The 17,373-nt window shown below is 40.8% G+C and overlaps 1 protein-coding gene across 1 annotated transcript in view; it reads right to left on the bottom strand.

The window, feature by feature from the left end:
- The window catches only part of LOC131276393 (nephrocystin-3-like), a 50,094-nt gene extending 32,955 nt beyond the window's left edge, over positions 1 to 17,139 (bottom strand). Inside the window, 4 exon segments of the mRNA XM_071212456.1 lie at positions 10,106 to 10,299; positions 16,466 to 16,613; positions 16,767 to 16,842; positions 17,039 to 17,139. Coding sequence (XP_071068557.1) covers positions 10,106 to 10,299; positions 16,466 to 16,613; positions 16,767 to 16,842; positions 17,039 to 17,139 — 519 coding nt within the window.
- Positions 17,140 to 17,373: the final 234 nt, after the last annotated feature.

The following is a 17,373-nucleotide window of genomic DNA, read 5'->3' as shown; positions in this document are numbered from 1 at the left end:
GTGTGAAGTTCTGCTCCCCTTCCTGAGTTTTAGTTTGTTGATTGGATTCAGCCATGGTTTCCTGATTACTGATTTGGTTGGTCGATTTTTGTTGCTTCCTGGTCATCCTTTTATCTTGACGGGTTTAATCAGTTCCTTAGCTTCTTTGTCTAGTCTTGAAGATTAATTAGCAGTCATTTTTGTGTAAGTGTTATATCTTCTTTTTGTCACTTTGTTCTTCTTATTCTAATTTCTTGTTGCTGGTTAAGTTCACTTTAAAGGAAAGTATTAGTGCCAGGGAAAGGCAATTGTGTAAGCAAGGAAAAAGTGTAGAATAGTATTGGTGATATATGTTAACAAAGCAAGAATATGAGATCTGGGAGGATGGAGGTTAGATTCATGTAGATTGTGTAGAGTTATAGCTGTAGGTAGAGTACCTTTTATGAGGTAGATGACTGAATATGGGAGGAATATAGTATGAGCTACAAAGCTATTGTTTTTGTGAGAGAGGGAAAAAGAAAAGAAAGGTAATAGTTTCAAGAGTGGATACCAGACAGAAAACAGAAGAAAGGTATTAGAAATTAAGAGTTAGACACTTTGTGGATCAAAGAACGGGAGGTGGGGGGTGGAATATAGGAGAGACAGTAGATGATAGCGGATATCAAGATGCAGGGGAAGGGGGATAGTGTAGGTAGCCTAAATCAGTTCACACAGAAATGAGGCAGTGGAGGATGGGAAAACCCAGCAAATGTGAGGTGTTCCCTGTAGCACCTATTGTATACTTGAATTAAAATAAAATAAGTGGAAAATGAGGGACAAGAGGGAGAGAGAAAACCGAAAAAGAAAAACTAATTATAATAAAGAAAAAAAGAAAGACGAGCAGAAAGGAAGAAAGAAAAAGAGGGTGGGCAAATGGTGGGGAACAGGTAGGGGGAAGGGAAATGCAGGTATACACGTGCCACAATTGCAACACTATCTAAACCAACAATGAAAAAAACCCCTAAATAACTGTATAAAAAAAGGACTTTGGGGGACACGCTAGGAGAAAAGACTAGGGGATAATGCAATATTAGCAATCAGGGCATCAAAAAGAGTAAAAAATAAGATAAAGTGAAAATAAAAACAAAACAATATGAACCAATAAAGATAAAATGCAAACGTTAAGGTCCAGGGCACTCAAGGACCCCAGGTAGACCCCAGGGCATGATGGATTCAGGAGTGGAAAGTCTGAGACACTGAAGACTCAAGAGGTGTGAGTCTGGGGTGTGGACCGCCAGAGTCCAGGGGACCCAGACCTGGCAACCTCAAATCTGGTCAACAGGAAGCTTAGGAGCCCCGTAGTGCAACACAGTCCTCAGCGATCCCCGTAGCTTGGTGCCAGCCCCGTGGGAAAAGCCAGGTCTGCAAACTCTATATTTAATGTCTGATCACTGCAATTCACCTACTCCTCAGGGTTTCAGCCTTTGGACAGCTCCCTCCCTGTGCTGCCACACAACGGCCACTTGAGGGCACCTCTACACCACAGCCAGTTCAATGACCCAGATCCCAAGCCCCGCCGGGTGGGCTGGGCTTCAGCTGGAAACGCCGAAAACAGACTCCAAGACCGGAAGTCCCAAACTTTGTAAAATATTCCCCAATCGGCTTCCAGACGTGTCCCCCTCCCTCACTGCACCCTACAACAATCTCCCAATTGTGTCCCCTTATTGCCAAAAATCCAATTCCGTTGCAGATTGGCAGCCGGACCTGTGGGGATGGGGCTCCAGGCGGAAGCGCTACCCCCCCGTCCGGCGACCAAAACGTCCCCCGCTTCACAACAAAACACCGTCTGTCTCCCAAAATCGATCTGCAAAGGAGTCCTGTCCCATCAACCCCCCACCAGCCGGCCCATTACCCACGAATTCCTCAGCACCACAGAGCCTCCAAAATAAGGAAAAAAACAAACAAAAAAACAAGCCTGGCCGCGGCGGCTTCCCGAGCTGCTGCAGCGCCCGACACCGCGGCTCCGCCCACCCAAGGAGATAACTTTCCGCGCCCAGCTGGGACCTCCGTTTATATATTATAGAAGTATCCTCTCTGTTACCTTCCCACCAAATCCACGTCCAGACACCTTCCAACCAGCAAAAATCCCCGAAACAGCGCGGTCCCAAAGAGCCTTCAACGCTGCCCAGCTGCCCCCTGCAGAGACATTACCAGGCAAGTTCACTCAGCCACCATCTTGCCCCCTCTCCACCTTTTCTTACTACCTGTAAAAAAAAATTTTATCCAGCCTTTACAACCTCCTTTCCCAAGGCCCTTAGAAGCAGGTCTGCAACCCATTACTGGGTCCAGGTCCAGATTTTAGCAACTAACAGGGCCAATCCTAAAGACCCAGATCAGGTTAAACCAAGAATCAAAGAACAGGAATAACACACAGTTTTTCCCACTAAGTTCCTATGAAAGAGTGATTGAGCATCTGAGTAAACTCACCTTCCTAACCAGATTCCTAGACATCAGCAAAAAATTACAAGCCATACTAAGAAAATGGAAGAAATGGCCCAGGGAAAGGAATAGACCAAAGCCCCAAAAGAGACACTGAATCTGAGACAACTAGTCAATGAGATGTACACAAATTTCCAAAAGAAAATTAATGAATTGAAAGACAATATGGCTAAAGAGATAACAGCAAGAAAACATGGATGAAGCACAAAGAAGAATCAGAAAAACCGAACAGAAAAGTAAGAGAGCTTATGGCAAGGAAAGACATGAAAGATAAGATCAGAAACACATTAGCAACATATAACAGCAAATTCGAAATGACAGAAGAAAGAATAAGTGATACAGAAGACACAACAGACAAAATTGAAGACAGAAAAGAACACAGAGAGAAAAGAATGGTAAAAATGAGCAGGGGCTCAGGAAGTTGAATGGTAACACAAAAATGCAATGATGTATATGTCATGAGAAGGGAAGGGAAAAGGGGTAGAAAGAGTGTTTGAGGAAATAATAGCTGAAAATTTCCCAACACTCATGAAAGAAATGGATTTACATGTCCAAGAAGCACAATGTATCCCAATCAGAATAAATCTGAATAGACCTACCACAAGACACATATTACTCAGAAGATCAATCATCAAAGATAAAGAGAAAATTCTGAGAGCAGCAAGGGAGAAACAATCCGTCACATGTGAGGGATGCCAAATGAGACTTACTGTAGATTTCTCATCAGAAACCAGGGAGGTTAGAAGACAGTGGTATGATACAATTAAGAGATGAAAAAAGAAAAACTGCCAGCCAAAAATTCTTTATCAAGCAAAACTGTCCTTCAAATATGAAAGTGAGTTTAAAATATTCAAAAATGAACAAAAACTAAGAAAGTTCATAAAAAAGAATCCACCTTTGCAGGAAATATTAAAGGGAGCCTTACAGACTAAAAGAAAAAGACAGGAGAGAGAAGCTTGCAGGAGAGTACAGAAGACAAGAATAGCAAAAAGAATAACCAAAGAGTAAATAAGACAGAGGAAAATAAGATGACATATGAAAATCAAAGAATAAAATGGTGGAAGAAAATAATTAACTTACAGGAATATCATTGAGTGTGAATGTCTTAAACTCCCAATCAAAAGATATAGGCTGACAGAATGGATTAAAAATAAATGAGCCATGGGAAGCGGACTTGGCCCAATGGATAGGGCATCAGCCTACTATATGGGAGGTCTGTAGTTCAAACCCCAGGCCTCCTTGACCTGTGTAGAGCTGGCCCATATGCAGTGCTGATGTGCGCAAGTGTGTCCCCCAAGTAGGGGAGCCCGGTGCGCAAGGAGTGCACCCTGTAAGGAGAGCCACCCAGCGTGAAAGAAAGTGCAGCCTGCCCAGAAATGGCACCGCATACATGGAGAGCTGATGCAGAAAGATGACGCAATAAAAAGAGACACAGATTCCGGGTGCTGTTAACAAGGATAGAAGCGGTCATGGAAGAACACACAGTGAATGAAAACAAAGAGCAGACAACTGGGGCGACAGGGAAGGGGAGAGAAATAAATAAATAAAATAAAATAAAATAAAATAAAATCTTTTAAAAAAATACATGAGTCATCCACATGCTGCCTACAAGAGACTCCTTTAGACACAGGGATACAAACTGGTTGAAAGTGAAAGGTTGGAAAAAGAGATCTTCATGCAAACAGTAGCCAAAAAAGAGCATGGGTAGCTATACTAATTTTGGACAAAACAGACTTTAAATATAAAAAAGTTATGAGAGATACAAAAGGCCCTTATATATTAATAAAAGGGACAATCCACCAGGAAGAATTAATCATAAATGTCTATTACCTAACCAGGGTACCCCAAAATACATGAGGCAAAATCTGGCAAAACTGAATGGAGAAACAGACATACCCACAACAATAGTTGGAGGCTTCAACACACCACTCATATCATTATATGGAACAACAAGATAGAAGATCAACAAGAAAACAGAGAACTTGAACAATCTGATAAATGAGCTAGACCTAGCAGACATATATAGAATATTGCCTCCCAAATCAGCAAGTTATACATTCTTCTCAAGTGCTCATGGGTCTTTCTCCAGGATATACCACATGTTAGGTCACAAGCCAGGTCTCAATAAAACAAAGAGAATGAAATTATATAAAGCACATTTTCAGGTTGCAATGGAATTAAACTGGAAATCAATAATAGATGGGATAGAAGTAAAATCACAAATGTGTGGAGGCTGAAAAACACACTCCTAAATAATCAGTGGGCCAAAGAAGTAAGTGAAATGAGTAATGAAAATGAGAACATAGCTTATCTAAACTTATGGGATACAGCAAAGGGAGTGCTGAGAGGGAAATGTATAGCCCTAAACACATATATCAAAAAAAAGAAAAAAGAACTAAATATCAAAGATATAACTGAACAACTGAAGAAATTAGAAAAAGAACAACAAACCATTCCCAAAGAAATCAGAAGGAAAGTAATAATAAAGATTAGAGCGAAATAAATGAAACAAAAAATAGAGAAAATCAACAAAACCAAAATCTGGTTCTTTGAGATCAATAAAAATTGAAAAACCCTTAGTTAGACTAACAAAGAAAAAAAGAGAGAAGATGCAAATAAATAAAATCAGAAATGAAAGGGGGGAAATTCCGATTGACCCCACAAAATAAAAAGGATTATAAGAGGATATTATGAGAAACTGTTTGGGAACAAACTAAACCACCTAGATGAAATGGACAAATTCTAGAAAAACACAAACAACCCTACACTACAAGAAATAAAAGAATTTAACAAACCAATCACTTTTAAAAAGATTGAATCTATCATCAAAAATCTCCCAACAAAGAAAACTCCAGGAACAATCCTGTTTAAACTCTTCCAAAATATTGAAGAGAAGGGAAAATTATCCAAAACATTTTATGAAGGCTAACACTACCCTAATGCCACAGCCAGATAAAGATGCTATAAAAGGGCAGTGGACTTGGCCCAGTGGTTAGGGCATCCATCTACCACATGGGAGGTCTGCAGTTCAAACCCCGGGCTTCCTTGACCCGTGTGGAGCTGGCCCATGCGCAGTGCTGATGTGCACAAGGAGTGCCCTGCCATGCAGGGGTGTCCCCTGCATAGGGAGCCCTATGTGCAAGGAGTGCACTCCATAAGGAGAGCCACCCAGTGCGAAAGAAAGTGCAGCCTGTCCAGGAATGGTGCCACACACACGGAGAAGTGACATAACAAGATGACGCAACAAAGAGAAACACAGATTCCCATGCCACTGACAATAACAGAAGTGGACAAAGAAGATGCAGCAAACAGACACAGAGAAGAGACAATTGGGGTGGGGGGGAGGGGAGAGAAATAATTAAATAAATAAATCTTTTTAAAAAATACTATAAAAAAAGAAAATTACAGTTCAATATCTGTAATGAACATAGATGCAAAAATTCTCAACAAAATATTTGAAAATAGAATTCAACAGCATATCATGACTTATACACCACATCCAGGTGAAATTTATCCCTGCTTTTCAAGAGTGGTTTAACATGAGAAAATAAATTAATGTAATTCCCCATATTAATAAATTGAAGGAAGAAACTACATGATTATCTTGATGGATGCAGAAAAAGCATTCAACAAAATCCAGTGTTTCTTGATAAAAACACTTCAAAAGATAGGAATAGAAGGAAAATTCCTTATTATGATAAAGGAGACTGAAAGATTTCCTTCTAAGATCAGGAAAAGACAAGGATGCCCACTGTCACCATGGTTATTAAACAAGTGCTGACATTCTAGCTACTTGAGCTAATAAATGAGTTCAGCAAAGTGGCAGGATAAAAGATCAACATGCAAAAATCAGCAGGGTTTCTGTACACTAGTATTGAACAATCTGAAGAGGAAATCAGGGTAAAAATTCCATCTACAATAGCAACAAAAAGACTCAAATACATAGGAATCAATTTAACCAAAGAAGTATAGGACCTATATGCAGAAAACTACAAAACAGTACTAAAAGCAATCAGTGAAGATCTAAACAAACGGAATGACATTCTGTGGTCATGGACTGGAAGATCAAATATCAAGATTTCAATCCTTCCCAAATGATTTACAGATTCAATGCAATACCACTCATAATTCCAACAGCCTACATTAAGGAAATAGAAAAGGTAATTACCCAAATTCATTTGGAAGGGAAAGTGCACTGAATAGCCAAAAGCATTCTAAAAAAGAGAAGCAATGTGTGAGGAATTTCACTGCCTAACCTTGAAACATACTAGTCGAAACATAAAGATACACATTAATCAGTGGGATAGAATTGAGAGCCCAGAAATAAACCCTCAACTCTACAGCCAATTGGCATTCTACAAACCTACCAATGCTATGTTAATGGACCAAAACTGTCTCTTCAACATGTGGTTCTGGGAGAACTGGATATCCATAATCAAAAGAATGAAAAAGGACCCCTATCTCACTCCCTATATAAAAACCAACCCAAAATGATGAAGGACCTAATTGTAAAAGCCAGGACCGTAAAAATACTAGAAGAAAATGTAGAGAAACATCTTAAAGACCTTGTGATAGGTTGTGGTTTCTTGGACTTTATACCCAAAGAATTCACAACAAAAGAAAAAGATAGATAAATGGGACCTTCTCAAAATTAAACACTTTTACACCTCAAAGGATTTTGTCAAAAGGATGAAAAGGTAGCTGACTCAATAGGAGAAAATATTTGGAAATCACATATTTGGTAAGGGTTTAATATCCATGACATACAAAGAGATCCTACAACTTAACAATAAAAAGACAAATGATCCAATTAAAAACATCAAAAGACTTGAATATACCTTTGTCCAAAGAAGATATACAAATGGCAAAAAAACACATGAAAAAAATGTTTAACATCACTAGAGATTATGGAAATGTAAATCAAAACTACAGGGAAGAGGATATGGCTCAATGGATAGAGCTTCCACCTCTCGTTTAGGAGGTCCAGGAATCTATACCCAGGGCCTCCTGGCCCATGTGGCGAGCTGGCCAAAGCGTAGTGCGCTGTGCACAAGGAGTGTTGCCCCACACAGGGGTGTCCCCTATGCAAGTAGTGCAGCCCTGCACAGGAGGAGCCACCCACACAGAAAGCTGACGCAGCAAGATTACACAACAAAAAAAGACACAGAGAAGAGACAATAAGAGACACAGTGAACTAGGGAGATGAGGTGGAGCAAGAGAATAATCACCTCTCTCCCACTCTGGAAGGTCCCAGGATGTGTTTCCTGAGCCACCTAATGAGAATACAACAGACATAGAAGAACACACAGTGAATGGACACAGAGAGGAGACAATGGGGCAGTGGGGGAGGAGGGGAGAATAAGGGGAAAAAAGGAAAACTGTAAAAAATATAAAATTAAGTCTCTTTTTAAAAAAATAAAAACTACATGAGATATCATTTCACACCTATCAGAATGGCCACTATTAAAAAGAGAACTATGAGTGCTGGAGAGGATATGGAGAGATAGGAACACTTACTCAATTTTGGTGGCAATGTAGAGTGGTACAATCACTGTGGAGGAATCTTTGGTAGTTCCTAAAGAAGTTGACTATAGATTTGCCACATGACCCAGCAATACTACTACTAGGTATATACCCAGAAGAACTGAGAGCAGTGACACAAACAGAAAATCTGCTCACTGATGTTCATAGCAGCATTATTCATGATTGCCAAGAGATAGAAGCAACCCAGGTGTCCATCAATAGATGGATGAACAAACTGTGATGTATACACACAATGGAATATTATGCAGCTGTAAGAAGAAATGAAGTCATAAAGCATATGACAACATGGATAGAGCTAGAGGACATTAAGTTGAGCAAAGCAAGCCAAATGCAAAAGGACAAATGCTGTATGATTGTGCTACTGTGAACTAAATATATTGTGTACATGGAATTAATAACTTGAGTATGGGTCACCAGAAAAGAGAATGAGCTTAGAGAATGGAGAGCTGAGGGTAACTTGTGCAGAATTTGTAAAACAGGTGTGTGTTAATTTTGGAAATGAAAAGCTGAAAGCACAACATGTTTGTAATTAGCAGTACTATTATGTAGGCATGGCAGTGGTTTAAAGGGAATGTCTAAGGTCACACATATTACTAAAAGGAAAGCTAAAAAATGTAACATGGGAATGTATAGTATGGTAATACTGCATGTGAATTATGAATATGGGTAAAACTGCATATATAAAACCATTTTTCTTTGAAACTGAACTATGTTAACATTACAAGATGTTAATATCAGACAAAAAATATTGTGCTAAATGAAAGAAACCAAACACGAAGTACAACATATTGTATGATTCCATTTATATAAAATGTAAATATAAATCAATTTATAAAGATGAAATTAGATCAGTGGTTATGTAAGGCTGAGGAAGGATGGAGGGATTGAGACGTGACTGCTAAGGAGTGTGGGGTTTTTCTTTGTGGAGTAATGAAATATTTCCAAAATCTTCTGTGATGATGAGTTCACAACATTGTGATTATACTAAAAGCCATTGATTATAAACTTCGGATAGATTGTATGGTATGGGAATATATCTCAATAAAACTTCTTTAAAATAAATAAATGTGCAGGGATATCCAGAAAAGAGCAGCTATGTACGGCAGGAAAAGCATAGAAAATTGAGAAGTGAAGAATTTTCTTGTTTGTCCACTTGTTGTTTATTATTATTGAAATAATGAAAATGCTCTAGTAATGACTGAAGTGATGAATGTGATTATACAAAGTACCACTGATTATATACTTTGCATGAATTGTATGCTTTATTAATGTATATCAATAAAATTGATGTTTTTTAAAAAGTAAAATAAAAAAAATATAAGACCTTCTATCAGATATGTGGTTTCCAAATATCTTCTCCTATTATGTAAGATGTTCTTTTACTTTCATGATAAAGTCCTTTGAGGCACAAAAGTTTTTCATTTTGATGAGGTCCCACTTAACTATTTTTTCTTTTGTTGCTTCTGCTTTAGGTATAAAGTCTAAGAAACCACTGCTAAACACAAAGTCCTGAAGATGCTTTCCTATGTTTTTTTCAAGGAGTCTGATACTTCTGTCTCTTACATATCGGTCCTTGATCCTTTTTTTTTTAAAGGAGCAATGGGGATTAGGGCCTCATTACATGCAAAGTAGGCATTCAACCACTGAGCTACACCTGCTCCCAAGCCCGTGATCCATTTTGAGTTGATTTTTGTAATATGGTGTGAGGTAGGGACCTGCCTATATTTTTACAATCATTTTTCTACAGCACTTGTTACCTTTTAACATAATACATATTTTGCTTATTTATTAAACTTATTTATTATCTGTCTCTCCTCACTGAAATAGAAAGGTCTACAATTTTATTTGGTATCCCAAGTACCAAAACAGTGCCTGGCACAAAGTAGTACTCAATACATTTGTTGAATGAATGAATGAATGAATGAATGAATGAATGAATGAGTTGATTCATTCTTAGTTCCTTAAAGACATGGAAGCAAATATCAATTTACATGAAAATATCCTTACCTAATTTCCTTGTCTTTGTTAAAATCCCACTATTCTTGATATTTCTATTATCAATTTTCACATAGAAGATTAAAAATGGAAACCCTTTGAATTTTACCTTGACTTTGCTGGTCTTGTTCAGATTAGAAACTTGATCAATCAATTGCTGGACAGAGTTGGAACTAACTTTCCCGTCCTCCAAACAATGATAAATTAATCGTGGTTTTCCTTCAGGGTTTTTCAGAAAAGCTTCTTCACAGTCTTCCAATAAGAGGCTAGATTGGAAGTTGTCATTACTTGTGCTACATTGTACTGTGGCAGCAAACCATTAGTCAATAAACCTTAGTGCCAATAATGGGATTTTACTACAATGAATAACAGCCAGAAAACGCTCTATTGAAGAACAATCAAAGTTTTCAAAAATGGATGTTTTTGTAGATCTCTTCCCTTGTGGTATTAAAATACAATACATTTATTAGCAGACAATGAGAGGAGTTACATTCATTGTGCATTCATTTAAAATTTAAAGCGTATGTAACTTTGTTTTACTTTTAAACCTAAAAAAACTCATAAATATTGTTAAACATGACTTAAAAATAATGTACTAGACCCATGAGACTTTGCAAATAAATGGAAAATATAATTCCATTTATAAATACATGATTTCCAAGTTAATATAAATATCAACCTAAAGGATTCAAGGTTTTTCTCTTCTCTAGCCCATTAGCCTTTTCTCATCCAAGGAATGACCCAAATCCTTACACCCAAAATACACAATAGGGGACAAATGCAGGAGGTTAGAAGATAAACATGAGAGGATAAAATTCCTGACTGAGGTAAAGGTAATATAATTTTTTAAACTTTGCTAGAGGGTAACAGAACTACATTTTGTGCTACTCCTATTTAAAGTCTAGAAGAATCTTAGAATAATATACTGAAATTTTCTGCACTATAAGGCAAATTGGAACTAATTTCCCTTTCTAAGTGAAAGTTTGTCTCAAGAGAAAAATTAGTGTGTGTGTATAGGGGAGAGAACTATTACATGGTTGTGAATCTGTATGATAAACTGAAGTACCAGCCCTAAATAAAAAATAGAAAAAACCAATATTCTGTTATATATTTCTGTGCCAAGCCAATCTATCCAAATCATAGACATTTTACAAATTATAATAATCTTGACCATGTTCTACAGAACAGAATATTAGAATTTCAGAGGTTCATTTGTTACTTCTTTAGAAGCAAAGTCTGTGGCCAGAGTGGACCTTCTGTTCAGGTACATGTTCCTAACTCAAAACCACTTCCTACAAAACTGACATTTGGGACTGAAGAGGAAATGATAGGTTGTTGGGGATATGGTTCAAATAATTTGGAGGGAGGGAAGTAGATGGGGATACAGATGAAACAAAATGGTCATGAATGATTATTTCTGAAGCTAGAGAGTATGACAGGTCAGTTGCAAGGGTGGCAATTTGTCCTTTGGGACTCAGTCAGAAAGTGGCCTAACTAGAGCAATTTGTAGAGTGGGGTGCTAGAGGAGATGCCACTTTGTGAGACTGGCCAGGAACTAAAACTGTGAGGCTGACCAGTAATGATGACAGTTCAGTCATAGTAAAGAGCTCCTGCTTAACTAAGTTCCATAAAGACAGCGGCTAAAAAGAATGGAATGGAACCAAGGATAGGGCCTAAGAAGTCCTACAAGGTGGTATGATTATCCTTTGGGCACTGAAGGCTTCCCAAGAGTGAACTCTTTTCCCTTGAGAAAGATAGATGATGCACTGAAGAAAACCAGTCTGCGTCGAGCCTTTGTACTGCCATTCAAAGTGAGAAGACTTCTCATCTACAAGGTAAAAGCACTCCAAGTGAACCTGAGCACTTAGTAGTTATTTAGCTCCTATACTTCACTCTAAGAGATTTCTTCTATGATTCTAGACAGAGTCAAAAGTATCAATGATGGGTTATATGCAAGCTTGTCTGGTAAAGTTTAGAGCCCCACATACTTGCATACAAAGTTATATCAGAGTTGATCTGCAATAAAGGAAAATGTTTGGAAAGATTAAATCCAATCAGGCAACAAACCCAGGAAGAAAAATCAACCACTGATTAGACCCATTTTGTCCTTTAGTTATGTATCTAATTTGTAAAAATAAAAAACTGTATTTGAGGCATTCTTTGGTGTGATTATATTCACATTATAAGGGACCATCCAGTTTACTGGGTTTGAGCAGTAAGTGCCTCAGGGCATTTTAAAGTATGATTCAACACCTACACAAGTATTCAAGTACACATGTAACCACACAAAGTTCAACTGCCTCTCAATCTGCATCCAAAGAAAGACAAAAATGAAAGTTAATATTGATCATTGAAATCAGGGTTGATATAGCCTGTGCATAAATTCAAAATTGTTTCCAAGTGTACCTAGTCCCTAAAAGTCCAAATAAGTAATATAGGCCCTAGAGTCTTTGAATGTTCAGAAAGGATGTAAGACTGAAGGTGTATTCAAGATTGCATCCATACAAATGTGGAAGATATGCTAAATCCAAGCTGGCTTGGAATGTGGAGAATATGTGTTAAATCAAACTTACCTAGAGGAAATAACCTATCGGATACTCAGATAAAATACTGAAGAAACTAACCAAAAGTCTGTTTGCATACAATCACCATTTGTCTCCCTAATCCTATTTCCTCTGTATAAAAGGGTCTGAAAAAGGCTGTTCGGGGCTTGGTTTTTTTATTAGGACAAGAGTCTGCTGAGTCCGGCAGGTCAAAATAAACCAACTTCCTTCTCAGAGTTCTTGTGTCCTGGCCTTTGATACTGTGCACACCCAATTTCTCTACAACATTTCTGGTGACCCAGATGGGACTGCACTGAGGTCAGAGGTGGCAACAGTTGTTTGCCCCTCCCAGATGTCTCCGGGGAGGCTGGGAGGGCCTGGGTGAAACCCAGCCCTGGGTGCCCCTGGGCACCCCACTTGAGTCCAGAAAGAGTTTGCAGTCTTTACTGGAGCCCTCCCGGATGACCTGGGGGCACCAGAAGGTTTGAGAATCCCTGAGAACAAAGCAAGGAGCTCCCCACGATGGACTGGTAAGACCCCCGAGGGCATAGTGCAGGAAAAGCCTAATTCTAAAATTAGGAGGGAGCCTGATCAACTCTCAAAGGGGAGGCCCTAGTAGTCCTGAGAATACAGGAGGAAGCTGTCTCCTCTCCAGGTCCGAGGAAAGGAAAGGGGGGTGGTTGTGTGCGTGTGCTTGTGGCGCCTGAGTGAGATGCAGAAAATCATTTTTGCGGGGCGAGTGCAGAGTCCTGATCCGCAGTTCTATGGTGACCTCATACGATCAAGGGCGGTCTGGGGTCCTTTGCAGGGACCCTCTTCTGTATTGGGGGCTTATACCAATCTGCTAAGGTCAAGAGGTGCCAAAAGCTCCCGCGAGGGATGCAGCCAGAGACGGACAAAACATAAGGCTTGAGTGACTATTGTGCACCGCCAGCACAGGGTGAAAATGGGAAACACACACAGTAAAACCCTGTTAGGTTGTATGCTGAAAAGCTTCCCCTGTGCATTCCGTGAAGATGTGTATGGCATAAGGTTTCAGCCAGGAAAGCTTAGGATGCTTTGTGAGTTAGAATGGCCAACTTTCAATGTGGGGTGGCTCCAGGAGGGCACTTTGGACCCCCAGATCATCCACAAAGTCCACGATGCAGTAACTGGAAATCCAGGGCATCCAGACCAATTCCCCTACATCAATGCTTGGGAAAATGCTGTGAGCCAAAACCCACCTTGGTTAGGGAAGTGCGTGACTAAGGAAGCTAGAATTTGCTTAATGCAGAAACCAAGGAGGGCCATCCCAGGGACCAGACCAAACGATCATCGTGCAAAAGGCCCAGAGAAAGTGCATCCCAAGTCCAGTGCCAATCCACTTATTTTTGAAGGGTCATACGAACATGAATTTCCACCACCTTATGCAATGACTCCCGCCCCGGCAAAACTAAGGAATGAAAATGAGCTAGTCTCCCTAAGCAGTGCCCTGTCATCATCATCTGCACAGGGAAGTGTGACACCCACACCATCCCTGCCGCTGCTTTTGTTGCCATCAGAGAGGGCACCTATACCATCCCCACAGTTGCCTTTATTGCCATCTGCACCTGAGAGCCTTATGTCATCCCCACAGCAGCTTTTACCATCTCTGCAGTGGTCTTTGGCACCTTCCACAAGGGAAAATGCAGACTAGCTGCTTTTACAGCCGGTTGCCCCTGGCAATGCCACTGCAGTGCTGCCCATCAGTCAGGAAGGAGATGCTGAGAGGGGGCAACCCAAACCACAGGGAGCCCCGGGGGCAGAGGGAGCAAAGAGAAAGGCTGCCTTCCAGCTACCTCTCCATGAAGCCCGGACCCCAATCTTTTACGATGCAGATGGCCAGGTTCAGGGGAGAAACCAGACATTCATCTATCAGTCCTTTATGACAATGGATCTCTTTAACTGGAAAAGCCACACCCTACCATTCTTGGAGAAACCTCAGGCCATGACAGACCTTTTCCAGTCCATTATACAAACCCACAAACCCATCTGGGCTGATTGTAAACAACTTATAATGACTTTATTGAACTTTGAAGAGAGAATGCATGTCATGCAGGGAGCTCTACCTGGCTTAGAGAGCACCCACCTGAGGGAACTTTGGACAGTGATCAATACGCCCGCTTGCAGTTCCCAGAGGAAAGGATCCCCTGTGGGATCTGAATAGCGCCATTGGGCTCAACTGACTAGAAACGTTCCATAGGGCTTTAGTTGAAGGATTCTAGGCAGGGAGCTGCAAGGCAGTGAATACGGCAAAGACCAGTCAAATTCTACAGGCTCTGGATGAGAGTCCTGCTCAATTCTATGAGAGACTGTGTGAAGCGTTTTGTGTATACACGCCCTTTAACCCAGACGCTCCTGAGAGCCAAACAATGGTAAATGCAGCATTTGTGGCCCAATCACAGACTGACATCCAAAGAAAGCTGCAGAAACTGGATGGATTTGCTGGAATGAATATCTCTCAGCTCATGGAAGTAGCTACTAAGGTCTATGTCAATCGTGATATAGAAACAAAAAGGGAAGAAAATAGAAAAATGAAAAAAAAAGGCAGATCTTCTGGCAGTGGCTATTGTGGAAAAATCCATTCCTGTGTCAAGGAAGGTAAACTGGCAAGCCCCAGCCCCAAGGAGAGGGAAAGACCCATGTCTAGGGCAAAATCAGTGTGCATACTGCAAAGAAGATGGACACTGGAAGCGAGAGTGTCCCAGCTGGCCACTTGACCCGGCCTCTGCAGCCAAAACATTAGCCAGAAAAGCCAGTGGGGCATCACAACCCAAACACTGGGTCCGAAGAGGTTCAAAAAAAAACCCCTGCCGATCAGATCATTGGGCTGGCAGGAATGGAGGACTCTGATAGAGATTATTAGGACAGACCAGGCTCCTATTCTCTCAGCCCCACAGAGCCTATGGTTTGAGTCCAAATTGGGGGCCACACCATACATATGATGGTTGACACTGGGGCTCAACATTCTATAATGACCAAGCCAGTTGGGCCTCTATCAAAAAGACAAGCCACTATCATAGGGACAACTGGCAAAAGTGCCCAAAAGCCCTTCCTTCAAGTGAGGAACTGCAACATTGGGGGAAAGGAGGTCACTCACGAATTCCTTTATCTTCCAGAGTGCCTAGTCCCCCTCCTGGGTCCAGACCTGCTGCCTAAACTGCAGGCTCAAATTACCTTTTTTTTTTTTTTTTAATTTTTTAAAATTGATTTTGTAAAAATATTACATTACAAAAAAATATATGAGGACCCCTTCAACCCCACCTTTGATGCCACAGGGCAATCCACACTGACACGGGCCACAAGACCCTCCGAATATAGTGCTAACCCTTCATCTGCAGGAGGAATGGAGACTGTTTTGCCTCAGTGAGACTGGCCAATCCATGGCCATGCAGCTCCCTTTGAAGATGTGCCTGAGGTATGGGCAGAGGGTAAAACCCAATGGGGATGGCACATGACATTCCTCCGATTATTATTGAAATAAAGCCTATGGCCAGTCCAGTAAGCATGAGGCAATATCCAGTTCCACGCGAAGTGCAAGAAAAGGTCCAGCTACATATTCAGAGATTACTGAATGAGGGCATATTGAGGCCATGCGAGTCTCCGTGGAACATTCCGCTCTTTCCAGTTAAAAAAGCTGATGGGGATTACCACCCAGTCCAGGACTTATGAGCAGTCAATTCAGCAGTAATAACCCTTCATTCTGTGGTTTCTAATCCCTAATACTCTTCTCAGCTTAATACCCTCATCGGCAATCTACTTTTTATGCCTAGATCTTAAGGCTGTCTTCTTCTGCATTTGGGTAGCGCCCCGGAGCCAGCCAATTTTTGCTGGCTGAGTTTTCCAAACTCAGGTGAAAGGCAGCAAACATGGATGCGATTGCCTCAAGGATTTAAAAATGCACCCACTATTTTTGGACAAGCCCTGGCCAGTGATCTCAAATCCTTTAAAGCAGGAAGCCATAACTGTTTTCTTCTCCAATATGTAGATGACCTCATTCTCAGAAGTCCCACCTATCAAGACTGCGCTGGTGGAACCCATGCTCTTTTGAAGCATCTACAGCAAAAAGGCTATCAGGTGTCTAAGAAAAAAGCCCAAATCTTCCTACCTCAGGTCAAATATCTAGGTTATAAAATAATGCAGGGGCACCGTGAATTGAGACTTGAAAGAAAGAAAGTGATCTGTAGTCTCTCTGAGCCTAATACCCACCAGAAGCTGTGAGAGTTCCTTGGGGCAGCTGGATTCTGCCGCAATTGGATCCCCAATTTTGGGGTCCTCACACGCCCTTCATATGAAGCCACAAAGAGGGGGAGGGAATCATGATCCCCTGCTCTGGGAAAGCCCACAGAAAAAATGCTTTCACTGCTCTCAAACAAGCTCTAATGGAAGCACCAAGCCTCGGACTTCCAGACCTCACTAAGCTGTTCTACCTCTACCACCACAACCACTAAAGCATCGCAGTAGGAGTACTCATTCAATACCTTGGTTCCTGGCAAAGACCTATAGTGTATCTATCCAAACAACTGGACACTGTAGCCCAGGGATGGCCCTCATGTTTGCAAGCCATAGCAGCTGCAGCCATGCTTACAGTGGAAGCTATACAATTAACTCTTGGGCACCTATAATTGTCCGGGTTCCGCATGCAGTAATCACAATTTTAGAAGCCAAAGGAACACATTGGCTTACTAACAGCTGCCTGGTTAAATATCAAACCCTATTATGTGAAAATCCATTCATCCACCTGGAACTTGTAAAAACCCTAAGTCCAGTCACCCTGCTACCTGTGGAGCCAGGGGATCTAGCCCATAACCACCTG

This window comes from Dasypus novemcinctus, chromosome 28 (assembly GCF_030445035.2).
Source record: "Dasypus novemcinctus isolate mDasNov1 chromosome 28, mDasNov1.1.hap2, whole genome shotgun sequence".
Taxonomy (NCBI): Eukaryota; Metazoa; Chordata; class Mammalia; order Cingulata; family Dasypodidae; genus Dasypus; species Dasypus novemcinctus.
This window is presented reverse-complemented; position numbering and strand designations above follow the sequence as displayed.